Source organism: Rhamphochromis sp. 'chilingali' (assembly GCF_963969265.1).
Source record: "Rhamphochromis sp. 'chilingali' genome assembly, chromosome: 3".
NCBI lineage: Eukaryota > Metazoa > Chordata > Actinopteri > Cichliformes > Cichlidae > Rhamphochromis > Rhamphochromis sp. 'chilingali'.
Window position 1 is genome coordinate 34,459,278 of NC_137931.1, and position 19,204 is coordinate 34,478,481.

The 19,204-nt window shown below is 43.8% G+C and overlaps 2 protein-coding genes across 5 annotated transcripts in view; both read right to left on the reverse strand.

The window, feature by feature from the left end:
* The window catches only part of oca2 (oculocutaneous albinism II), a 70,299-nt gene extending 62,655 nt beyond the window's left edge, over positions 1-7,644 (reverse strand). Inside the window, exons 1-2 of one of the 2 annotated variants that reach the window (XM_080877197.1) lie at positions 7,268-7,644; positions 978-1,214 (exon numbers count right to left, since the gene is read on the reverse strand). In XM_080877197.1, coding sequence (XP_080733323.1) covers positions 978-1,207 — 230 coding nt within the window. In that variant the 5' untranslated portion in view covers positions 1,208-1,214; positions 7,268-7,644. Of the gene's footprint in view, positions 1-977; positions 1,218-7,267 lie in introns of both variants that reach the window. The other variant, XM_080877196.1, reaches the window with a different exon arrangement.
* A 5,066-nt stretch (positions 7,645-12,710) lies between these two features.
* Positions 12,711-19,204, reverse strand: part of herc2 (HECT and RLD domain containing E3 ubiquitin protein ligase 2) — a 62,042-nt gene continuing 55,548 nt past the window's right edge. For all 3 annotated transcript variants that reach the window (XM_080876994.1, XM_080876993.1, XM_080876992.1), the window contains exons 81-91: positions 19,033-19,172; positions 18,716-18,903; positions 18,369-18,566; positions 18,208-18,291; positions 17,675-17,816; positions 17,379-17,573; positions 17,030-17,142; positions 14,655-14,845; positions 14,168-14,273; positions 13,871-14,083; positions 12,711-13,529 (exon numbers count right to left, since the gene is read on the reverse strand). In XM_080876994.1, the coding sequence (XP_080733120.1) occupies positions 13,257-13,529; positions 13,871-14,083; positions 14,168-14,273; positions 14,655-14,845; positions 17,030-17,142; positions 17,379-17,573; positions 17,675-17,816; positions 18,208-18,291; positions 18,369-18,566; positions 18,716-18,903; positions 19,033-19,172 (1,843 nt within the window). In that variant the 3' untranslated portion in view covers positions 12,711-13,256. The remainder of the gene's footprint in view (positions 13,530-13,870; positions 14,084-14,167; positions 14,274-14,654; positions 14,846-17,029; positions 17,143-17,378; positions 17,574-17,674; positions 17,817-18,207; positions 18,292-18,368; positions 18,567-18,715; positions 18,904-19,032; positions 19,173-19,204) is intronic.

Genomic DNA, 19,204 nt, shown 5'->3' on the forward strand with positions numbered 1-19,204 from the left:
TTTTTATTATTAGTCCTTTATTTAATAAAAAATAGCTCAGCTCACCATCGTCTTCTTATGTCTGTATAACTGTTAATACTAAAACTATAGCTAACTATAGTTAGCTTCGTAACCATTAAGTCATGTGGCCCGATCTGTCACATGACAGATGTTCAAACCTCAAAAAGCTCAGAGAGAAAGCTGCCCTCTGCTGGAGAGCACCACTTATTTTATTGAGCACCTACTGTCATGGTCCTGAGTCTTTGACCCATTGTTGTTGTGGTTTTGGACTTTTTGACTCTTTGGATTCTGGTTTATTTAATATTCTAAAGTGTAGTTTATATTTCTGGCTTTGGTTCTTTTGCTTTGTGTAGTATTTGTATGTTCTGGTCTTTAGGTTTCTGTTACCATGCCTGCCCTGTGTTCCACTTTTTATCATTTACAACTTTAATTTGGTTAATGAAGCAGAAAAATACCTCACTTTAATCCCAATACCACCACAGCCACAGGTTTGAGATTAACCCCACCCCACCCCGGCTATTTTAGCTACCCACCGACACACACACGAAAATCAGGCCTTATACATGTATATTCATGCATCCATGAGAGGATTTGGCCAGCAGAGCATGTGTAATATGTTTCTGCATGTGTGGTTTAAATTCTTGTTATGTGTTTATTTCAGATAATCCAGTAAGAGAGAATGAGGGCTTCTGCTTAAAAACACAACAAACAGTCTTAACCTGCAGGTTTTAGATGTGTCCCTGATCCAACACAGCTGATTTAAATGGCTAAATTACCTCCTCAACATGTCTTGAAGTTCTCCAGCTGCCTGATAATGAACTGATCATTTGATTCAGGTGTGTTGACCCAGGGTGCGCTCTAAAAACCTGCAAGACACCGGCCCTTGATACCTGGAGTTGCCCATCCCTGCCCTACAGTATCTTTCCCCTCCAATGGTGGATGTAATTCATGAATGATCATGAGAACACAGTAGTTACCCGTCCTCTTGTCGAATGGGGACGAAGCCCTCAGTGTGGATGACGCATTGTCCTGCAGACTGCTGCAGCTTCTGGGTGTCTAGCCTCTCCGAGATGCCCTCCAGCAGACATAGTTCCCCGAAGTTCCCTGCCACCGCCTTCGGTGACCTGAGGCTGCTCCTGCTCTGGTGGCCTTGGGATGCCGTCTGAGACATTTCAATCTCCAGGCTGGTTTTGTTCTCCAGATACATGGTGAGACTGCTGCAGGGGGAAAACAGTGGCTTTATCCTTCTTTAAGATGCTGTGACTTACACAAAAAAGTCACCGATTGCTGTTCACTCACAGACTGTGTATATAAAAGAGCAACTCCTCATGGTGTCTCACAGCACTTCTTTTTGTTTATTGACATATAATGATACAGCATTGATGTTTTTGGAGCAGAGAGTTTTCACTGTTGCCTTCTTAGCTTTTTAAAACCAGGTGTCAAAACCATGGAGTCTGTCCAACAGTGAAACTGTAAAAAATGCAGTGTCAGTCTTAAGTTAGGCCAATCCTAAGGTATCCCCTGCTTTATGTGCATTTTTAGCTCTAATGGGGCCATAATTTCACAAAATCAACACCATGTTTTATTCAGTAAGGTTTGGAACCTGTGACTGAGACCATAAACGCAGCAAGAAGGAGTTTACTGTGCTCTGGGGATATGAGGGGTGCATACTGGCGACAAATTCTTCTTGCAACCAGAGGAGTCGCCCCCTCCTGGACATTAGAAATAGTGCAGTGAAACAATAAGTGGTGATCCAGGCCCTTCAAGGACTTTGACAAATGTTTTTAGGGCCTAAAATTGGGATGTGTCCAAACATAATGAAGGCCATGAACACCAACATTGCTCCTCAATTTTAAAGCAATATTAAAGCAGCACAATAACTCGTGCTGAGCAGCCACCAATCCCACGTGTTGATATGCTCCTTTGAATTTTTACCCAGAATGCACTTTCTGAAGGAAACAATGAGCTAAAAGTGCTTAAAGGTTTTAAAGAGTGAAGAGAGAATACACTGGTGTCATCACTGATTTAATGAAGAAGTGGTGATGTGATCCATGCTTTTGTTGTTGAACAGCAGCTATAAAATCCCAGCAGTGATTGTGGTTAAATCTCTAAATTATACTTTGCATTCATGTGACGAAGTATTACATCGCAGCTTTGCATACCCAGACGGTTACATTTCCATTGCTGAGTTTCCTCTGTGAGTGAAAGGGACCAGCAGAGATCCTCAGAACTGCTTCATGCCAGAGTCTGATATTCTCTATGATGGACATTCAGTGGTTTTCATGATAGAACAACACAGCAGACACGGTCTTCATCCGTACAAAGGCTTCATGAGTTTAAGGAGATTATTTCTCACATCAAAGTCTACAGGAAGTCACATGTGACTTTTCCTGCTATAACACCACTTTCAAGGAAAGACTACACCACAGTCCTGCCACCCAAACACTATTTCATACTGATCTGCATTGACCAGTTGCATCATAGAATCAACAAATATTTCTATAACAGAACTAAATATTCATTTAAGTTGTTTGTTTGTTTTTTAGGGGGAAAAGCCAAAGGAGTCTGTGCATCTCTGCGACATTTTTATTATTTTTGATTGTGATCATTCCTGTAACAATTTTCCTCATTCTAAATTTGGACTAGAGAAGTATAGTCGGACGGTAACAAAGAGAGGGAAGGTAGTCAGAACAGAGGGGATTGGACTACCAGAAGGCAAAAGTTGAGGACAGGTACAAGTACCTAGGAACCCCACAGGCAAACGGGAGCCATGAAGAGGCCATTAGGAAAGCCACAACCACTAAATACAGTGGGGCAAAAAAGTATTTAGTCAGCCACCGATTGTGCAAGTTCTCCCACTTAAAATGATGACAGAGGTCAGTAATTTGCACCAGAGGTACACTTCAACTGTGAGAGACAGAATGTGAAAAAAAAAAAATCCATGAATCCACATGGTAGGATTTGTAAAGAATTTATTCGTAAATCAGGGTGGAAAATAAGTATTTGGTCAATAACAAAAATACAACTCAATACTTTGTAACATAACCTTTGTTGGCAATAACAGAGGTCAAACGTTTACTATAGGTCTTTACCAGGTTTGCACACACAGTAGCTGGTATTTTGGCCCATTCCTCCATGCAGATCTTCTCGAGAGCAGTGATGTTTTGGGGCTGTCGCCGAGCAACACGGACTTTCAACTCCCGCCACAGATTTTCTATGGGGTTGAGGTCTGGAGACTGGCTAGGCCACTCCAGGACTTTCAAATGCTTCTTACGGAGCCACTCCTTTGTTGCCCGGGCGGTGTGTTTTGGATCATTGTCATGTTGGAAGACCCAGCCTCGTTTCATCTTCAAAGTTCTCACTGATGGAAGGAGGTTTTGGCTCAAAATCTCACGATACATGGCCCCATTTATTCTGTCCTTAACACGGATCAGTCGTCCTGTCCCCTTGGCAGAAAAACAGCCCCATAGCATGATGTTTCCACCCCCATGCTTCACAGTAGGTATGGTGTTCTTGGGATGCAACTCAGTATTCTTCTTCCTCCAAACACGACGAGTTGAGTTTATACCAAAAAGTTCTACTTTGGTTTCATCTGACCACATGACATTCTCCCAATCCTCTGCTGTATCATCCATGTGCTCTCTGGCAAACTTCAGACGGGCCTGGACATGCACTGGCTTCAGCAGCGGAACACGTCTGGCACTGCGGGATTTGATTCCCTGCCGTTGTAGTGTGTTACTGATGGTGACCTTTGTTACTTTGGTCCCAGCTCTCTGCAGGTCATTCACCAGGTCCCCCCGTGTGGTTCTGGGATCTTTGCTCACCGTTCTCATGATCATTTTGACCCCACGGGATGAGATCTTGCGTGGAGCCCCACATCGAGGGAGATTATCAGTGGTCTTGTATGTCTTCCATTTTCTGATGATTGCTCCCACAGTTGATTTTTTCACACCAAGCTGCTTGCCTATTGTAGATTCACTCTTCCCAGTCTGGTGCAGGTCTACAATACTTTTCCTGGTGTCCTTCGAAAGCTCTTTGGTCTTGGCCATGGCGGAGTTTGGAGTCTGACTGTTTGAGGCTGTGGACAGGTGTCTTTTATACAGATGATGAGTTCAAACAGGTGCCATTCATACAGGTAACGAGTGGGGGACAGAAAAGCTTCTTACAGAAGACGTTACAGGTCTGTGAGAGCCAGAGATTTTCCTTGTTTCAGGTGACCAAATACTTATTTTCCACCCTGATTTACGAATAAATTCTTTACAAATCCTACCATGTGGATTCATGGATTTTTTTTTCACATTCTGTCTCTCACAGTTGAAGTGTACCTCTGGTGCAAATTACTGACCTCTGTCATCATTTTAAGTGGGGGAACTTGCACAATCGGTGGCTGACTAAATACTTTTTTGCCCCACTGTACCTACAGAGGGTCAGGCAAGACCTGAAGTGAATGGGAAAGATACAGACAATTGGCACCTATGCCCTGGCAGTGACCAGGTACACTGCTGGGATAATAAGCTGGCCAAAGGAGAAGACAGAAGCCACTGATATCAAGACGAGGAAGCTCCTGACCATGCATGGTCAGGTCCAGCACCCTGAGACTGTATGCTAAGCCAAATAAAGGAGACCAAGGACTGGTGAGTGTCAGAACCATGGTCCAGGTTGAGAAAACAAACATTCACAAATACATTAGGAAGATGGCCCCAACCGACCGCCTGCTCAGTGAATACCTCAGGCAGCAGAAACCCAAGAAAGAGGAGGAAGAGGAAAGACAGGCCCTTGCATGTTATGTACCACCAGCAGATAAGGGAAGTGGCTGACATCCAGAAATCCTACCAGTGGCTGGACAAAGCTGGACTGAAAGAAAGCAGAGAGGCACTAATCATGGCAGCACAGGAACAAGCTCTGAGCGCAAGATCCATAGAGAGTGGGGTCTGCCACAACAGGCAGGACCCCAAGTGCAAGGCTGTGTAAAGATGCCCCTGAGACAATCCAGCATATAACAGTAGGGTGCAAGATGCTAGCAGGCAGGGCATACATGAAACGCCATAACCAAGTGGCCGATATAGTATACAGATACATTTGTGCTGAAAATGGCCTGGAAATCCTGAGGTCAAATGGGAGACACCCCCTATGGTGGTCGAGAATGACGGAGCTAAGATCCTGTGGACAAGCAGAGGAAGATGGCCGTAGCGATAGTGAATAACAGCAACATCATGAAGAAGGAACACAAGAAACTTGAGATGTACCAAGGGCTCAGAGAAGAGCTCGAGAAGAAGTGGAGGGTGAAGGTAACAGTGGTCCCAGTGTTAATCGGAGCAGTTGGTACAGTGACTCCCAAGCTAGCAGAGTGGCTCCAGCAGATCCCGGGACTGCACTCCTGTTCCTAGGAACAGCTAAGATACTGTGCAGGACCCTCATGGCCTCTGGTAGAGGACCCGAGCTTGAAGGGTAATGACTGCCCACAGGGGCGAGAGTGGAATTTTTAATCAGTCATTTGGCCATTCAAGATATTTGGGTTGACTGTTTAAATCAGTTGATAGATTACTAAAATATGAATCAAAACTACAGTGAGTATCAAACCCTGGTATGACTTGAAACTATGTTACCAGCTCTAACCAATAAGATTGCTGGAAAATTCCAAAACATGTGATGGTGGTCAGTGTTAGAGTTTGTATTGTTGATTGTCATTTATGCTTAGAAATATTTAACCATATATGCTTAGAGGTGTATAATCAATTGTGTAGTGATAAGTTGTGTGATCTTTAACAGGCTACAGAGGCTTGGTGTGTATTCCACACTAGAATGCACACCTACATCCTGGGAGCACGGGAAGAGGTCGCATCTTGTCTTAATTGTTTTATGGTAGGATTAACGTAGCTACGTCTGTTCTAGTCTAAGTGCTTTTCTGTTTAGATGAACTGCTGGACTTCCTCACCGGGGGGGGTCTAGTCTACCCTCTTCCTGACCAAGGATGTTTGACCCTTTGATCAGCAACACACACACACACACACACACACACACACACACACACACACACACACACACACACACACACACACACAGGCAAGGTACTCTTTGTTTGTATGTAGACGTCGTATGTTAATGAACCTATGCATATTCATGTAACCTCAATAAAAGGACAGTGTTACGGGAGGACGGACGAGAGCAACTGGGGTCAAGCGAAGGAACGGTGCCTGTCCGGTTCTCTCCCGTGCACGAGAAACATGAAGAAGCTTGCCTACTTGTGTCTTGCTTTGCAGTGTAATTATATTGTCTTCAACGTTCCAGCGGATGGGTTCAAGCTACAAACCTATCAGTCAGCTGACCTCCATCACATGTTTACATTGTCTCCAGCAGTGTCCGGATTCAGACCTAACATTTATAGGAATTTTCTTTGTGGAATAATAATGTTTTGTTTTGTTTTTTAAAAAGAAGAAAGAAATCCAGCCAGGAAAATTCTTTCTTCCGGGTAGAACCAGAATTACTGCCATTTATTGTACATTTCTTTAACCCGTCTTCATCTGTCGCTGTTATATATACTTCCCTCACCCACTTAATACAGACATAAAAGGGAAAAGCTGTCAATGAACACATTCTAGATGCCAGTTTCTCATGGATGCTCCCATCTACACATGAATAAATAATATTCATGATGCTCACATCAGATTTCCTCTTAGTTTTAATGTTTCCATCAAAGAGGTGGCTCAGCCTTTTCGTGTTCAGTCATTTGTTTCAGCGTTAAAGTTCAAACTTGGACCACTTATTGTTCGCATGCATTTCCTATGCCTCATATTACATTTGTTCTGCTTGTCCCATGCTTGTGATGTGCCTCAGAGAGGAGAAAGAGACTTCTGTGTGACATCTTGCCTGCAGGCTGCATGTAAACGCAAACACAAACTGCTTTCTTAAATTCTCCACCCTCGTTCACAGCAATTAGAAATTCAGCAGGACAGGAAGCCGTAACGGCACGGTTCTCTGACTCGGATGTTTGTTACTAGTGGTTTCTTTCAGTTGTAGTATTAGGTAATGTCTAAGCTGTGAAATATAAAAGAGCACGTTTCATCCATTGAGCAGACATCATTTAGAAATCAGTGGAATGACTGAGGGGATTTTTACAAAGCTACAGCACTACTTATAGAGCAGGATTAGGGCATGAGGCTTAAAGCCCTGAAACAAAGGCCAACACTGTAGTGTAACAGAGGCACATCCAGGCTTTAAATTCAAGCTTTTATTTTGTCAGGAAACAGGTGAAAAATGTCAACCTCACCTTGATGAATGAAGACAGAGAACGAGGACGAGGACTAAGACAAACAGGATGATGATGAGGAGGAGGATGGCAGTGCTCAGTTGATGCTGATGTTGAGCCAAAGAAAGCGGAACTCATTCAAACTGATAATCCGACAAAAGGTAAAGAGTGATGGTCTCACATCTGCTGGGGCTCGTTCTTTTCGATGTTATTTGAGCACAAAGACGTGATGGAAGGCTAGAGAGGCTGAGGTGTTTCGTGTCCTCTCGGGTGCTCTCCCAGAAAGGAGGGAGATGTTCCTGAGGCGCAGGCTCTAGAGGCGCTGAGGAGGGTGGAGGTTCTTAACAGAAAGCTTTCCCATTCAGTCGCTCTTACTCCAGTTTTTTTTTTCTTTTTTTCTTACAACCAAACCGCTCCCACCCCCCTGCTTCACATCCGCCCCGAAAGCACATCCGCCCCTGCTCTAAACAGAACTTGAAATGTGCATATAGATGTTTTAATGTTAATGCTGTTTTTGTGTGATAAATTATCAGAATATTTGCAGTTTTTCTTTTTTCTTCTGGGATGGGGGGGGGCTGTCATGTGGAAAGCACTGGGTCTAACTCATCACAGCAGGGAGCCTCAAAGCCATAGATTTAAGGTGAGGAGGGGTCAGCGAGGTCAGAGACGGACAGGATTCGGACAAACCCAAAATTCTAGTTTCAAAAACGTCATGTTCTTTGTTAACGTCATTTACATCTCATCACCCAAGAGAAAAAAAAATCTCAAAAATTGTGGTGCTGCGGCTTCTATGGTGGATGTTTATGACTAAAAAATGAGAGAAAATGGCTTTTTTTAAATTATTCTTTTAACAAAAGAGAGAAAATGATTTGAACTGTTTGTGAAAGTGGAGAAAGAAAAACTGATTAATTAAATATCATTGAAAATGGTTGCTGACGCGAAAGGTTACTAACATTCCTTTTGTTAGAAGTCAGGGGTTTTTATATTTTAAAAATGGGAACTTTAATCAATTTAAATGAAAACGCAGAATTTAAAAAGACAAAAGAGAGAAAAAAGATTCACAATAAAACTTGATGCATCTGAAGCTTTTTTTTTTCTTTTTCATTGTGCTAAACAGCATCTAAGGTCAGGACTGGGCAGAAGGATCTGATTTAAAAACTATTTTTTTTTAATTTCATCTCTTTGTTTTGTGACCTTGTTTTTCTACATTTTTTCTCTTTATTTAAATAAAGAAAATTGAATTTTAAAAACAACTGAGGCTTTTTAAAATTCAAGGATTTGCAGAACGCTTCAACAAAACCAGGGACTGTATCTTTAATTTAATCTCTTAATATATTTGCATTTGACCCAACACAGCTGAGCAGATTAGGATTTTAACATCCTGCCATCCATGAGTAAAAGCTAGTGAACCAGACTAACAGGACCTAAGTAATTAGAAACTCCCACCACTAAAACCTCCAGCCTATAAAAATGATCTGTTCAGTGAACTGAACACAAACAGCGATACAAATATATTTCTCATAAGTCCCCAAAAATGACCTTAAAGAGTTAATTCTCAGAAGTCTGAAGACAGCGTCTCCCATTGAGCGGTCTGAGTCACCTGGTCTGGACTCGGGGCTGCCTGTGAGGATAAAGCTTGACAAAGAAGATGTCCCGGGGGGGTGAGGGCGGCTACGCTCTGGTCTTGTGGGCTGATGTGAGATGTCGTAGTGAGAACAGAGAAATCACATGAACGACAGAGAGGAGAGTAAACTGGGAGTCTGACGGAGGTTTAACCGGCGTCACCGCGGCGTCAGAGTGAAGGAGCTTTTCGCTGCTTTGTGTTCATCTCATCAGGACTGAGTGCTGGATGCTGACTGGTCATGACAACGGAGTCATGTGATGCAGGCTCACACAAAGCAGAAGTTAATGTGAACTCGCTTTAGTTACACACTCATGTCCATGAGCCCGGCTGAGCAGCAGGCGTTCAGAGATGTTCACTCAGTGCCTTGATCTGAATGCTTGTTAGCTGTCTGCTGAGCCAGAGAAGGTTTCTGAGTTGGTGGCACATGATCCTCTTGATCTACAGAATACAAGAAGAGTAAAAACAGTGCAGGCCTCTGAACCGAATGTGAAGACACTATCTGATTGTCAGCACTCTGCTGAGGAGCCTGATGATGTTCAAGTGAAATATCTAAGGGTCAAAGTTCACTTGTACACTGTTGAGGCCATTTAGACGTTGCTCTAATCTGCAGCAGTTTGAATGTATTCTTCTCCTCACTTCCTGTCACGTATCTCCTGTTTCACCGGTGGAGCTTCATATTAGACAAAGTTTCTCATGATGAGGTCAGTGTGTGCACAATATTCCCTGTGAGCTGCAGACTGCTCGAAACACTCAGTTTATCCCAGTTTTTTTTTTTTACTCTTTGCCGTGCATGAATTCAATCTCAGAAACCTCTAAAAGGGTGACCAGCCTCATAATCAGAAGACAGTTTCTCAAAGAGAAGCAGAGAAGTCAGAACAGCTTATTTAAATTTCTGGGTGAACTAAGGGGCTGCAACGAGGCCCAGACAAACACCCGAGGATCCAAACATTACTCTTGCATAAATGTTTTAAGATTTAAAATTTTAGTTTGTCTTTTTGGGATGAGGTGTAAAGTTTGGACTGTAATGAGAGAATCAGAAACATTTAAAGCTTTCTGAAACCAAGGAATGAAAGGAAGATATTTGGGAACTGAGGAAACCAGGTAGTCTCTTTAACAGTCAAACCTTGTTAAAAGAATGCAGCACGGCATCCAATTCCAAATGAGCTTTTCTTCTTCGAAAACCAGCCTCATTTCTCAGTTTAACATTTGGTACTTTGTCTTTGGCAATAAATTTTTTGCAGATCATTTCATTCTGTTCTTTCATGTGACACAAAAACGTAGTTGTATGACCAGTATGGAGTTTTTAATGTCACTCCCCACCCCAACACTCTTTCATGTGTTGCCTTTCCAGGAATTTTTTCTGGTTCACTGATCCACATGACTTCAGCCACTTTGAACACGTACGTTAGACTGCACCGATCCGCTCCGTTCAGCTGAAGAGACTAATTCACGTGTTTGTATTCGGCATGTCTGACTGCTTTGATGTTTTTTCACCAGTTTGTCATGTGTCATTCACACACAAAGCATTTCAAACTGCTCCACCCTGTATGAAAAGTGACATGCCAGGAGTACAATTTGGCGGTTTTGTGGGTTGAAAAACAGGAAAGTGCTCCTGACAGGAAGACTACGGCACAGAAACGGCCCTCTTATTTTACAATGCTTATTTACAGTGATGAGTAAAAAAAAGAGGGTTGGAGATGATAAAAACCTTTGCCACCCACATGCAGTCACATGGGCTGCCTGCTCACCCCGAGCAGCATCCCTCAGTCCACATGATCTAAATACAGCAGCCAAAACCTTCAGCCCTCTCCTGAGGAACCTGCTCCCAGTTCAGGAGACAGACATCCTCTTCACTCTTAAGATCAGGCTTCAAACTTTCCTTTTTGATGAATTTTGTAGTTCCTTTGCTTCCATCTTTTCACTCCCTGTGCATTTATATGACACCACTGCATTCAATGATTCAGTTTCATCTCGGTGCAGGTACCTGGGGCTTCTTCTTCACTACAGTGTTGCCTCTACACACGACTCGCTAGGTTTCCCATAATATTATGTCTTGACCTTACTGTGTAAAGTCCTGTGACATAACTTGCGTTATGTTTTGGTATTATAGAATTAACATTAAACTGCTTAGCATGATGATTTGCGGAACGCAGCGCACGCTCTCACATGACCACGGGAACCTTTTTTCTTCTTGCTGAAACCTAAATGGCTATACTTAGCTGTAATTCCCCAGTAACAGGTTAAAGACTGTATCCAAAGATGGACATAAACATTACCGTTTTGCAGCCTTGAGTGTTTCGGTTGAAACAGTGCATCAGAAGTGATGTCATTCACAGGCCACACCCTAAACAATCATTGGTTCATCTTGTCTTTTACACTGCATGTTCTGGAATTTACGGACCATTCTAACCAGTTAGTGAGTTGAAGTCCCACTAACTCATCTTGTATTACCTTCCTGTGGATACGATTTTATCGTGCATCATCACAATGGACGGGTACTTATGAGTTTCTGCTAGAAGCCTCATTCACAGAGTCATACAAGCAGTACTTTCAGTACCGAAGCACTTTATCCAACATCCACTCGTACTCCGACAGATGCACTTTCAGTTCAGTACTTTGCCCAATTCAGCTGTGGATCGAACCACCAACCTTCCAACTGGTAGGCGACAAACTTTCTCCTGAGCCGCAGGGTGCAACACTGCAGCCTTGAATGAGGCGCAGTAGTTTTTTTTTTTTTTTTTAATTGTTCTGTTTTTTTTTTTTTTTTAAAATACTTCATCCCATTATTTTGACATCGTTGCACTGAAATGATAACAGAGGGCTGGTGTCACCCCAGGTCACCCTTCTGCTACTCCCCTAGATCACACTTCTAATTCCAGTCCTAATAATCCCTTGCAAAGATTTGAAATTGCATTTATTCTTATATAATATTAAACAAGTTTGCCACTTTTGCCTGACAGGACACTTTTTCCACAATTGAGGCAGGAATCTAATCTGAAATAACCAAAACTAAAAAACAAAAACACATTATGACTAAAGTGCTTTAGTAGAAATATGGCGTTTCCAGAAAGTAATCCGCTTGAATAAAGGTCATTTAGGGGGAAATATTAACCTCCACTTATGTTACAGACTATATAGGAAACAGCTGGAGATGAAGGGCTCAGCCATCCTCCCTCTCTGCCTGAAGCCTGGACTGTAGTGAAAAGCACCTGACTCCCAGCAGAGTACTGTACGTGGTGAAAAAAAGGACTAAGTCCACAAAGAATGCTAATGATTTCTAAGCCAAGCCTTCAAGGCTTCATAAAACAGAGGCCTTTTTTATTATTTTTTTTACCTCTCGTGACGCCACTTAACTGTGCATGATTATGCAAGGTGGAAGTCAAAGCCGAAGACATTTCAGAGCGGTTACTGGAGCTAAAGACACCATAAGGAGTCTGTACGATCGTGTCTGATTGCCTTTTTCCCAGGACATGAGAGAGAGGCGCTGCTCTCCCGGTGCTCAAGCAACAATCCCCCACAAGTAATCACGGGAGACTTCTTTAACACTCCGCCGCCATCAAGCTGGGATGTTTGTGCCGCATATGAAAACGGATTCTTCCAGAAATCAAAGAGAAAATCTGATCGGCTTCTAGCTAGAGCACCTCCTCTTGTAAGACGAGGACAACAGAAAACAAAAGGATAGAGCGGTTTCATTAGGGCGGCCTTCAACTCTTTCCAAACATGACATTTATGCAATAACCTTAATCTGCAAAACGATGTCTGACAGGAATAAAACTGAGAACTGAATGTCATTTTGATGTGAGCTTGTAGTGATTTGTGTTTCACACAGAAAACATGGGATTAATCAGATTACATTTAATAAGCAGGAATGAGACCTGTGAATACATGGCACAGTCGCATTATGTACATTTGTTAAGGAGATGGTGCACAGATATGGTTGTGGGGAGGGGCGGGGTATAGGAATCTTAAAATGACCCTTCAGTGGGCTCGGACTGAGCCTGGTGAGAAACACTGACTTTAAGTTAAAAACTTTTTTTAAATTTATTATAAAGAAACACCAAGAAACAAAAACACTACTGTTTTTCGCACATGAACTTCTATATACACCCTACGGAGAGGAAACTCACACAAACCAGATGGGATCTACCACAGTGCTAGGCTAGAGCCTGTTTTTTTTTAGTTCAGCTGGAATAATACACAATTCTGTAACACAACAATCAGAAACTAACCCAGAGTGAGGCCGTGTTCGTTCCTCTCTTTAGCTTATAACGCTTTTAAAGCTCATTGCACACCCCCGCCACCCCCACACACAGACATTTGTGTCTTTGCAGTGTTTCTATGTATGTGTGCATCGACACACGAGACCAGCAGTCTCTCTGCGGCCCTTCAGTGTCCCGTTAAGTAATCCTGGGTGGAGTCGGACGCAAACGAGTCTGCGTCCTCGTTGTCGGAGTCCTCGCTGCTGTCGTCGGCTGCGGGCTCGCCGGACAGGGCGATGCGGGCGTAATCGTCTGTGTCAATGGACTTGCAGAAGTGAATGGCGTACTTCAGCTTCTCTTCCAGGACCTGTTTACACGAGTACCTGGGCAGCTTGAGGAGGAAGAAACACGTGTAGGACTCTGGCAGGAAGTGGTCGGGGGGGTTGTACTTATCCAGCACCTGAAGACAAACGCGGAACATTAGTTTTATATTTAGAGCTTTATTTTATGTATTTGAATCAGGGCGAGAGATGTTTCTGCTGATTCTTTAGTCGAGAAAAAGTAGTAGTAGAAAAAAAAAAGTGAAACAATTTCAAGAACAACGTTAAACATAAATGTTCATCTTTGCATGTGCACATGCGTCAGATTAGTTGCAGCCTGGCTACATGTCACGGTTACACGTCAGTTTACTATGACAGTATACAGTACGACATTTATGCAGGTAGTTGGTGACGCAGAGTCAATCATTTCACTCACGAAAAGCGTGAAAAAGAATCAGGGGACAGCTTTTAGGTTTCTCACCTGGACCACAAAGTCTCTTCCTCGGAAATCAGCGATGGTGCGCGGCAGACGTGTGCGGCCCCAGACGAACCTCAGGAATAGAGACCTCTCTGTGTTTGAGAAGGACTCCATCACGTCCCAGAACCACTGAATGAGAGGTGCTGTCGGCTCCACCCCTTTATAAGTGGCCACTGACTTCAGCAGGTGCAGCGGGATGTCCGGGCTTCCGCACACCTGCGAAGAAACAAACGCACTATAAAATCTGCACACAACCTGGGGACAGATGTGGCTTCACAGCCTAGAGCTGCTCTCCCTCACCATTGTTTCCAGCTCGTAGCCAGTGAAAAGTGACAGCAGGGGGACGGGGACCACTCGAGCCATTCCCTCACGCACTGCAGACACTTGCTCATCGAACTCGTGGAGTCTGCAGGAAGACAGAGGGAAACTCAAACAAATGCACAGCTGTTTTCACACATGCACTGCAGACCTCAACGTTTATAGGCCTTAGAATGATGAGATATCAAGCGACCTTTAACCTGCCAGCTACCCAGGGCATCAGTTCAGATTTTGGTGCATTAAAACTCAGTGAGTGGGCGTCATGATTCACTTTATCCAGAAACCTCCATCACCTAAACCACACAGTATTTCCTGCAGTATGAACAAGTCTGAAGCAGACTACTTCCTGCTGTGGACTTAATGTGAGAGAGGAGAGCTGTGGGAGATTTGTTAACCTGATGCTCTAGAAACTGTCCAGAGCTTATTTGTGAAAGTAGATTATTTGTATGCAGTGAGCATGTTCTCTTACCTGTAGTTGATGGCCAGGCGGACGTATTCTGCGCGGTTCTCCAGGGTGATGTGGGAGTACTTGGAGCTGAGCTGGATGTCTTGGCCGCTAGCATTGGGCACGGTAAAGGGCAGGGTCAAGGCCTCGAACTCCTCAGGTGTGGCCTCATTGTCCCGAATGTACATCAAGCCAGGAATAAAATCCTTATCAACCTGGGGAAAAAAAACAGAGCAAACAGAGCAAATCACTGCTGGGAATTTGAACTAAACTGAGTAATAAACGTACAATTTAGCTGAACTTTATCCGCGTGTGTGTGTGTGTGTGTGTGTGTGTGTGTGTGTGTGTGTGTGTGTGTGTGTGTGTGTGTGTGTGTGTGTGTGTGTGTGTGTGTGTGAGAGAGAGCGAGCATGTGCCCACATCTCATTAACACAACACAGTTCCCGTGAGCGCTGGAGTGATCCATTTTTTGGAGTCTTGTGCTAAATTCATTTCCCAGCTAACCTTTCCAATATCTCAGGGGCAAAACCACAAAACAAGGGCAGCTTTGTGAGGTAGAAGCCCTTTTTTCCACTCCACTGTTCCCCCAAAGACGGCTCAGGAGCTCATGATCAGAGTTTAAGGGCAGGAGTCGACTCACACCATCTCTGAGACAAAAGCTGAGGTTATGCCTCGCGACATTCTTCACTTCAGCAAGTATAGATTCTAACCTTTCTGAGGAGCAGCACAGTGTGAGTTTCGAGAAACATCTAGAGAGGTCCGTACCACTGCAGAACAGCGGAGGGGCTTAGGTTTTAATCTCAGGAGGAATATATACGAGTGGGTTTCTCCTCCATGTTATAATGCACGTCATGTGGTTTGTTATGTCAGATATTATACAACATTTTCAGTCTTTCACCTTTCCAGCTGCAGGGAGGAGGAAAACCTGAATTCTGAGCTTCTGTCTGAGTGTTTTGTGGGTACCGGCCCCAAGAAAGAATGGACAATATGAAGCTATAATACGCTTTAAATGGCCCTTGTGTGAGAACAGATGTGGCTTTGACTCAGCAATGATTTTGCTGCCTCGTGTCAGAGTTTAAGAGTTGTTTATTCCTTTTACAATCATTTGTAAATCAGGAACAAAGACACAAAAGCAAAGAGATGCCTGTAGCACGCAGCTGATGCTTAAGTGCATCGGAGCTGGCATGCTGCAACTACAGAAAACCTGACTGCTTTCCATTTTGAGCATTCACCAACATTAAAAAAACAAAAACGGAAACGTATCATTTTAAATGCTCCTGAGTGTCCACGCTCTCTGCTCTGAGTGCATGATCACTTCAAATTCACTGTGGTTTTGCTTTTGATCTCTTTACTTTCTCCTTTTCCCCTTTGTCGCTTCCTTCGATGCAGACTCTTTCCACTTCTTGCTCTAATGCTGGGTCAAATTTACTTGCTCTATTGATAATTACATCTGGAAAAGAATTAGTAACTACAACACCGTCATCATTTTAAGCCTTTTTGTTGAGAAGCATTACATTTTATAGCCTGCATGAGTGAAATGGTTATTGTCCATGTCTGCACTTCCTTTACTTCACTAACCTTTACTTCACGAAACTATGTTTTTTTGTTTGTTTTTTTTGGGTTTTTTTGTGTCCCGTTTGGATCTTTAGCCTTCAGAATTGTTGTCTTAAGGCCAAGAAAGAAGCCAAGCGGATTTATTTTACCAAGTGGATCATCATGGCCTTGCCATATTGGTCCATTTGATTGACCTTTATTATAATTATGAATTTATTTTATTTTCAGTTGCTACAAACGGGACAGACATGACTGGGGGATAGGACAGGGAGAAAGAATGAAAGAAAGAGGGAGAGAAAGAAAACCAAAGGGGAGAAACTATGTTTGTTAAGGGAGGGCAGCCAGTTTGCTTCACAGGTGAAGTCAGAACTAAAAACGGCCAATGAGCTTCTCCTGCATTTTTGTTATTTTTAAACTAACCACTGGTTATGTGGAAACCTGCTACATCCCCTTTGCCTTTTTTGCCTCCTCAGACAGCAAAACTCTTTGCCCAGCTGTTCTACTTATTGCAGCATCCATCCTTCCAGCTTCAGACAGATAAAGAGCAAAACAGAAGCACGGTCCTCTTTTGGTTGTGGTCCATGTAAAAGGAAAGACAGTGACAGCAGAGGGAATCAATCCAACTCTTAACCTCTTAGGACCTGGCGTCCACATATGCGGACATCACATTTTGGGTTGTCTAGACCAAAATACTAATGGAATAGTTCAGGTCTTAGGAGGTTAATAGTGTCTTTAAAAAAAAAAAAAACAAAACCCAAAAAAACTACAAAGTATACTTATTTATTTTATAATAAGTTAAAGCAAAAATGAAAACAAACACGCCTGTGAGGGGGCTGTGCACGTACCTCACTGAGGTCAGCGATGGTCAGATTCATGCCTGCCAGCTGTTTCCAAACAGGCTCTGCCAAATTCAGGCTAAGAGGGCTTCCAGTCCGGATTGCAATCCCTAGGAGCACTCCTGCAGACGCAGCAAGGCAGAGGACATTACCCACAGATCAAACATGAACACTGAGCTGTGCGAGGACGCGTGAACCAATAATAAAAATTATGTGTACTAAATAAAACAAGCCAGGTGCTTTATCAGTGAAAATGCAGATGAAATATTTACACTTTTTATACTAAAAGCATATTTTCAGAGTTGGTTTATCTGGGATTAACACCCCAGTCCTGACTGGGAGATTAACTGGATTATACCTAGGAAGCGGAACATGCTCATGTGAAGAGCGGACTTGGCTGCGGGGTTTAGCAGGAAGCAGTCCCTGTTGGCGCCCGACTCGTCGCGGCCATTTGGGGTGACAATGAGCAGAGGAGTCAGTGCGTTCTGCAGCTCCTCGCACATTTCAGCGATGGACTCGCTGTAGCCTCCACCGCAGTCATCCACAGACTCCCCTGAGAAAATAGGTGCAGCGTATTTAAAACAAGGGTAAGAAAAAGTTTCTGACAGTTCGGAGTTTAAAGGGAGGCGTGGGCATCACAGCGTGGACACGTACCTACAAATTTGACCTTCCACACGCGATGAGGAAGCAGCAGGCTGTCGGGGCTAAAAGAGCTCATTTTGGCACACATCTGACCAAACACAGACTTTGTTCCATCAGGACCTGCCAGACCTCCTTTGCTACGGGAACGCTTCACCTGTGGGGTGAAGAAGAAGGGGAGGAAAGAAAAAAAATAGAGATTAGTTTGATCTGGTTCTGTTGTGGGCTTAACAACTTCCTGCTAGATAGAGAGGAAGTCCTGATGTGCATGACCAGCTCGTTATGACAGCTCCCACTACAGATACAACTCAAGTTAGATGAAGGGGAAAGGGGTGGAGGAGGAGGAAAGACTCCCTACAGACAAGCTGGAGAGCAGATCACACACCATGAAACAATCCCCTTATGAAAGACATCACATGTAACAGTCAGGAGCCAGTCTGGAACGCAGCCTCACAGGGAGAGGGAACTACAGTAAGGGGGGCCGGAGACTTGAAAGTAGACCAAAGTGAGTGATTATGTGAGCTATATGCATGTGTTTCTAAAAGTACCTGTATCCTGTTCAGCTCCACCACAGGTCCGTGCTGTCTGTCCCTCACCATCGTGGCTTGAACTACCTTCCTGAAAGCCGCTTCCTGTTCAAATAATTTAAAGAAATGTTTTAGTGCCTGTCACATCATGGAATTGGTTTCTCAGTACCGTGCTGTCCCACCTTGCCCTGGGAGATGAGAATGCCCCTGAGTGTGTCGAATCCCACCGAGGGGCCATGGCCCGTCTGACCGAGCCGGCCCTCCAGGTCAAACATCGGTATGCACGGGCAGAAAAGCTCTGAGATGTGATGCAGCAGCACCAGCCTGTTCCTCAGGGCCATGATCGGGATCTCCTGCAGGTGGTTGTACTCCATGGGAACCTGAAACACAGCACACGCTCATCTGGTTGGATCTGGCTTTCATTTTTTTTTTTTTAAATATATTTTTATCTGCACAACTTTAATGCCATCTACTGGAAGCTGAAACCTAATTTTTTTACCTCAATTTCTACCTTAAGTGAGTGTAGTACCTGGGCAGGCAGCTTTCCTGCATTAGTGGGCTTGCTTGTGGACCAGGCCAGAGTGTGAGCAGATCCACAGGCCACCCTGTTGATTTTCTTGCCCTGCAGTGCAGCCACCAGCCGCGGCCTCTGGATGGCGTTCGTAGTCCCATCTCCAAGTTGGCCTTCATCGTTGTCACCCCATGTGTACACTTCTCCTGAGCCAAACAAGCAACAAAACCTTTTGTGAAGCTAAATCTAACTCAACATAACCGATCTGCTAGGTTTAATGATAAAGAGAATTTGTACCAAAAAAAGCACGATCGCACAGAAAACATTCTTCCTACCATCCTCTGTGCAGCACACACAGTGAAGGGACCCCGTAGCGATGGCGATGACTTTCTTCCCTTGTAGCCCTTGGACCTGCCTGGGCCTTCGAACGTGGTCATCAGAGCCATGGCCCAGCCGATGGTAGTCACCTTTTCCCCTTTAAAAGGACACATTAACACACCACAATGA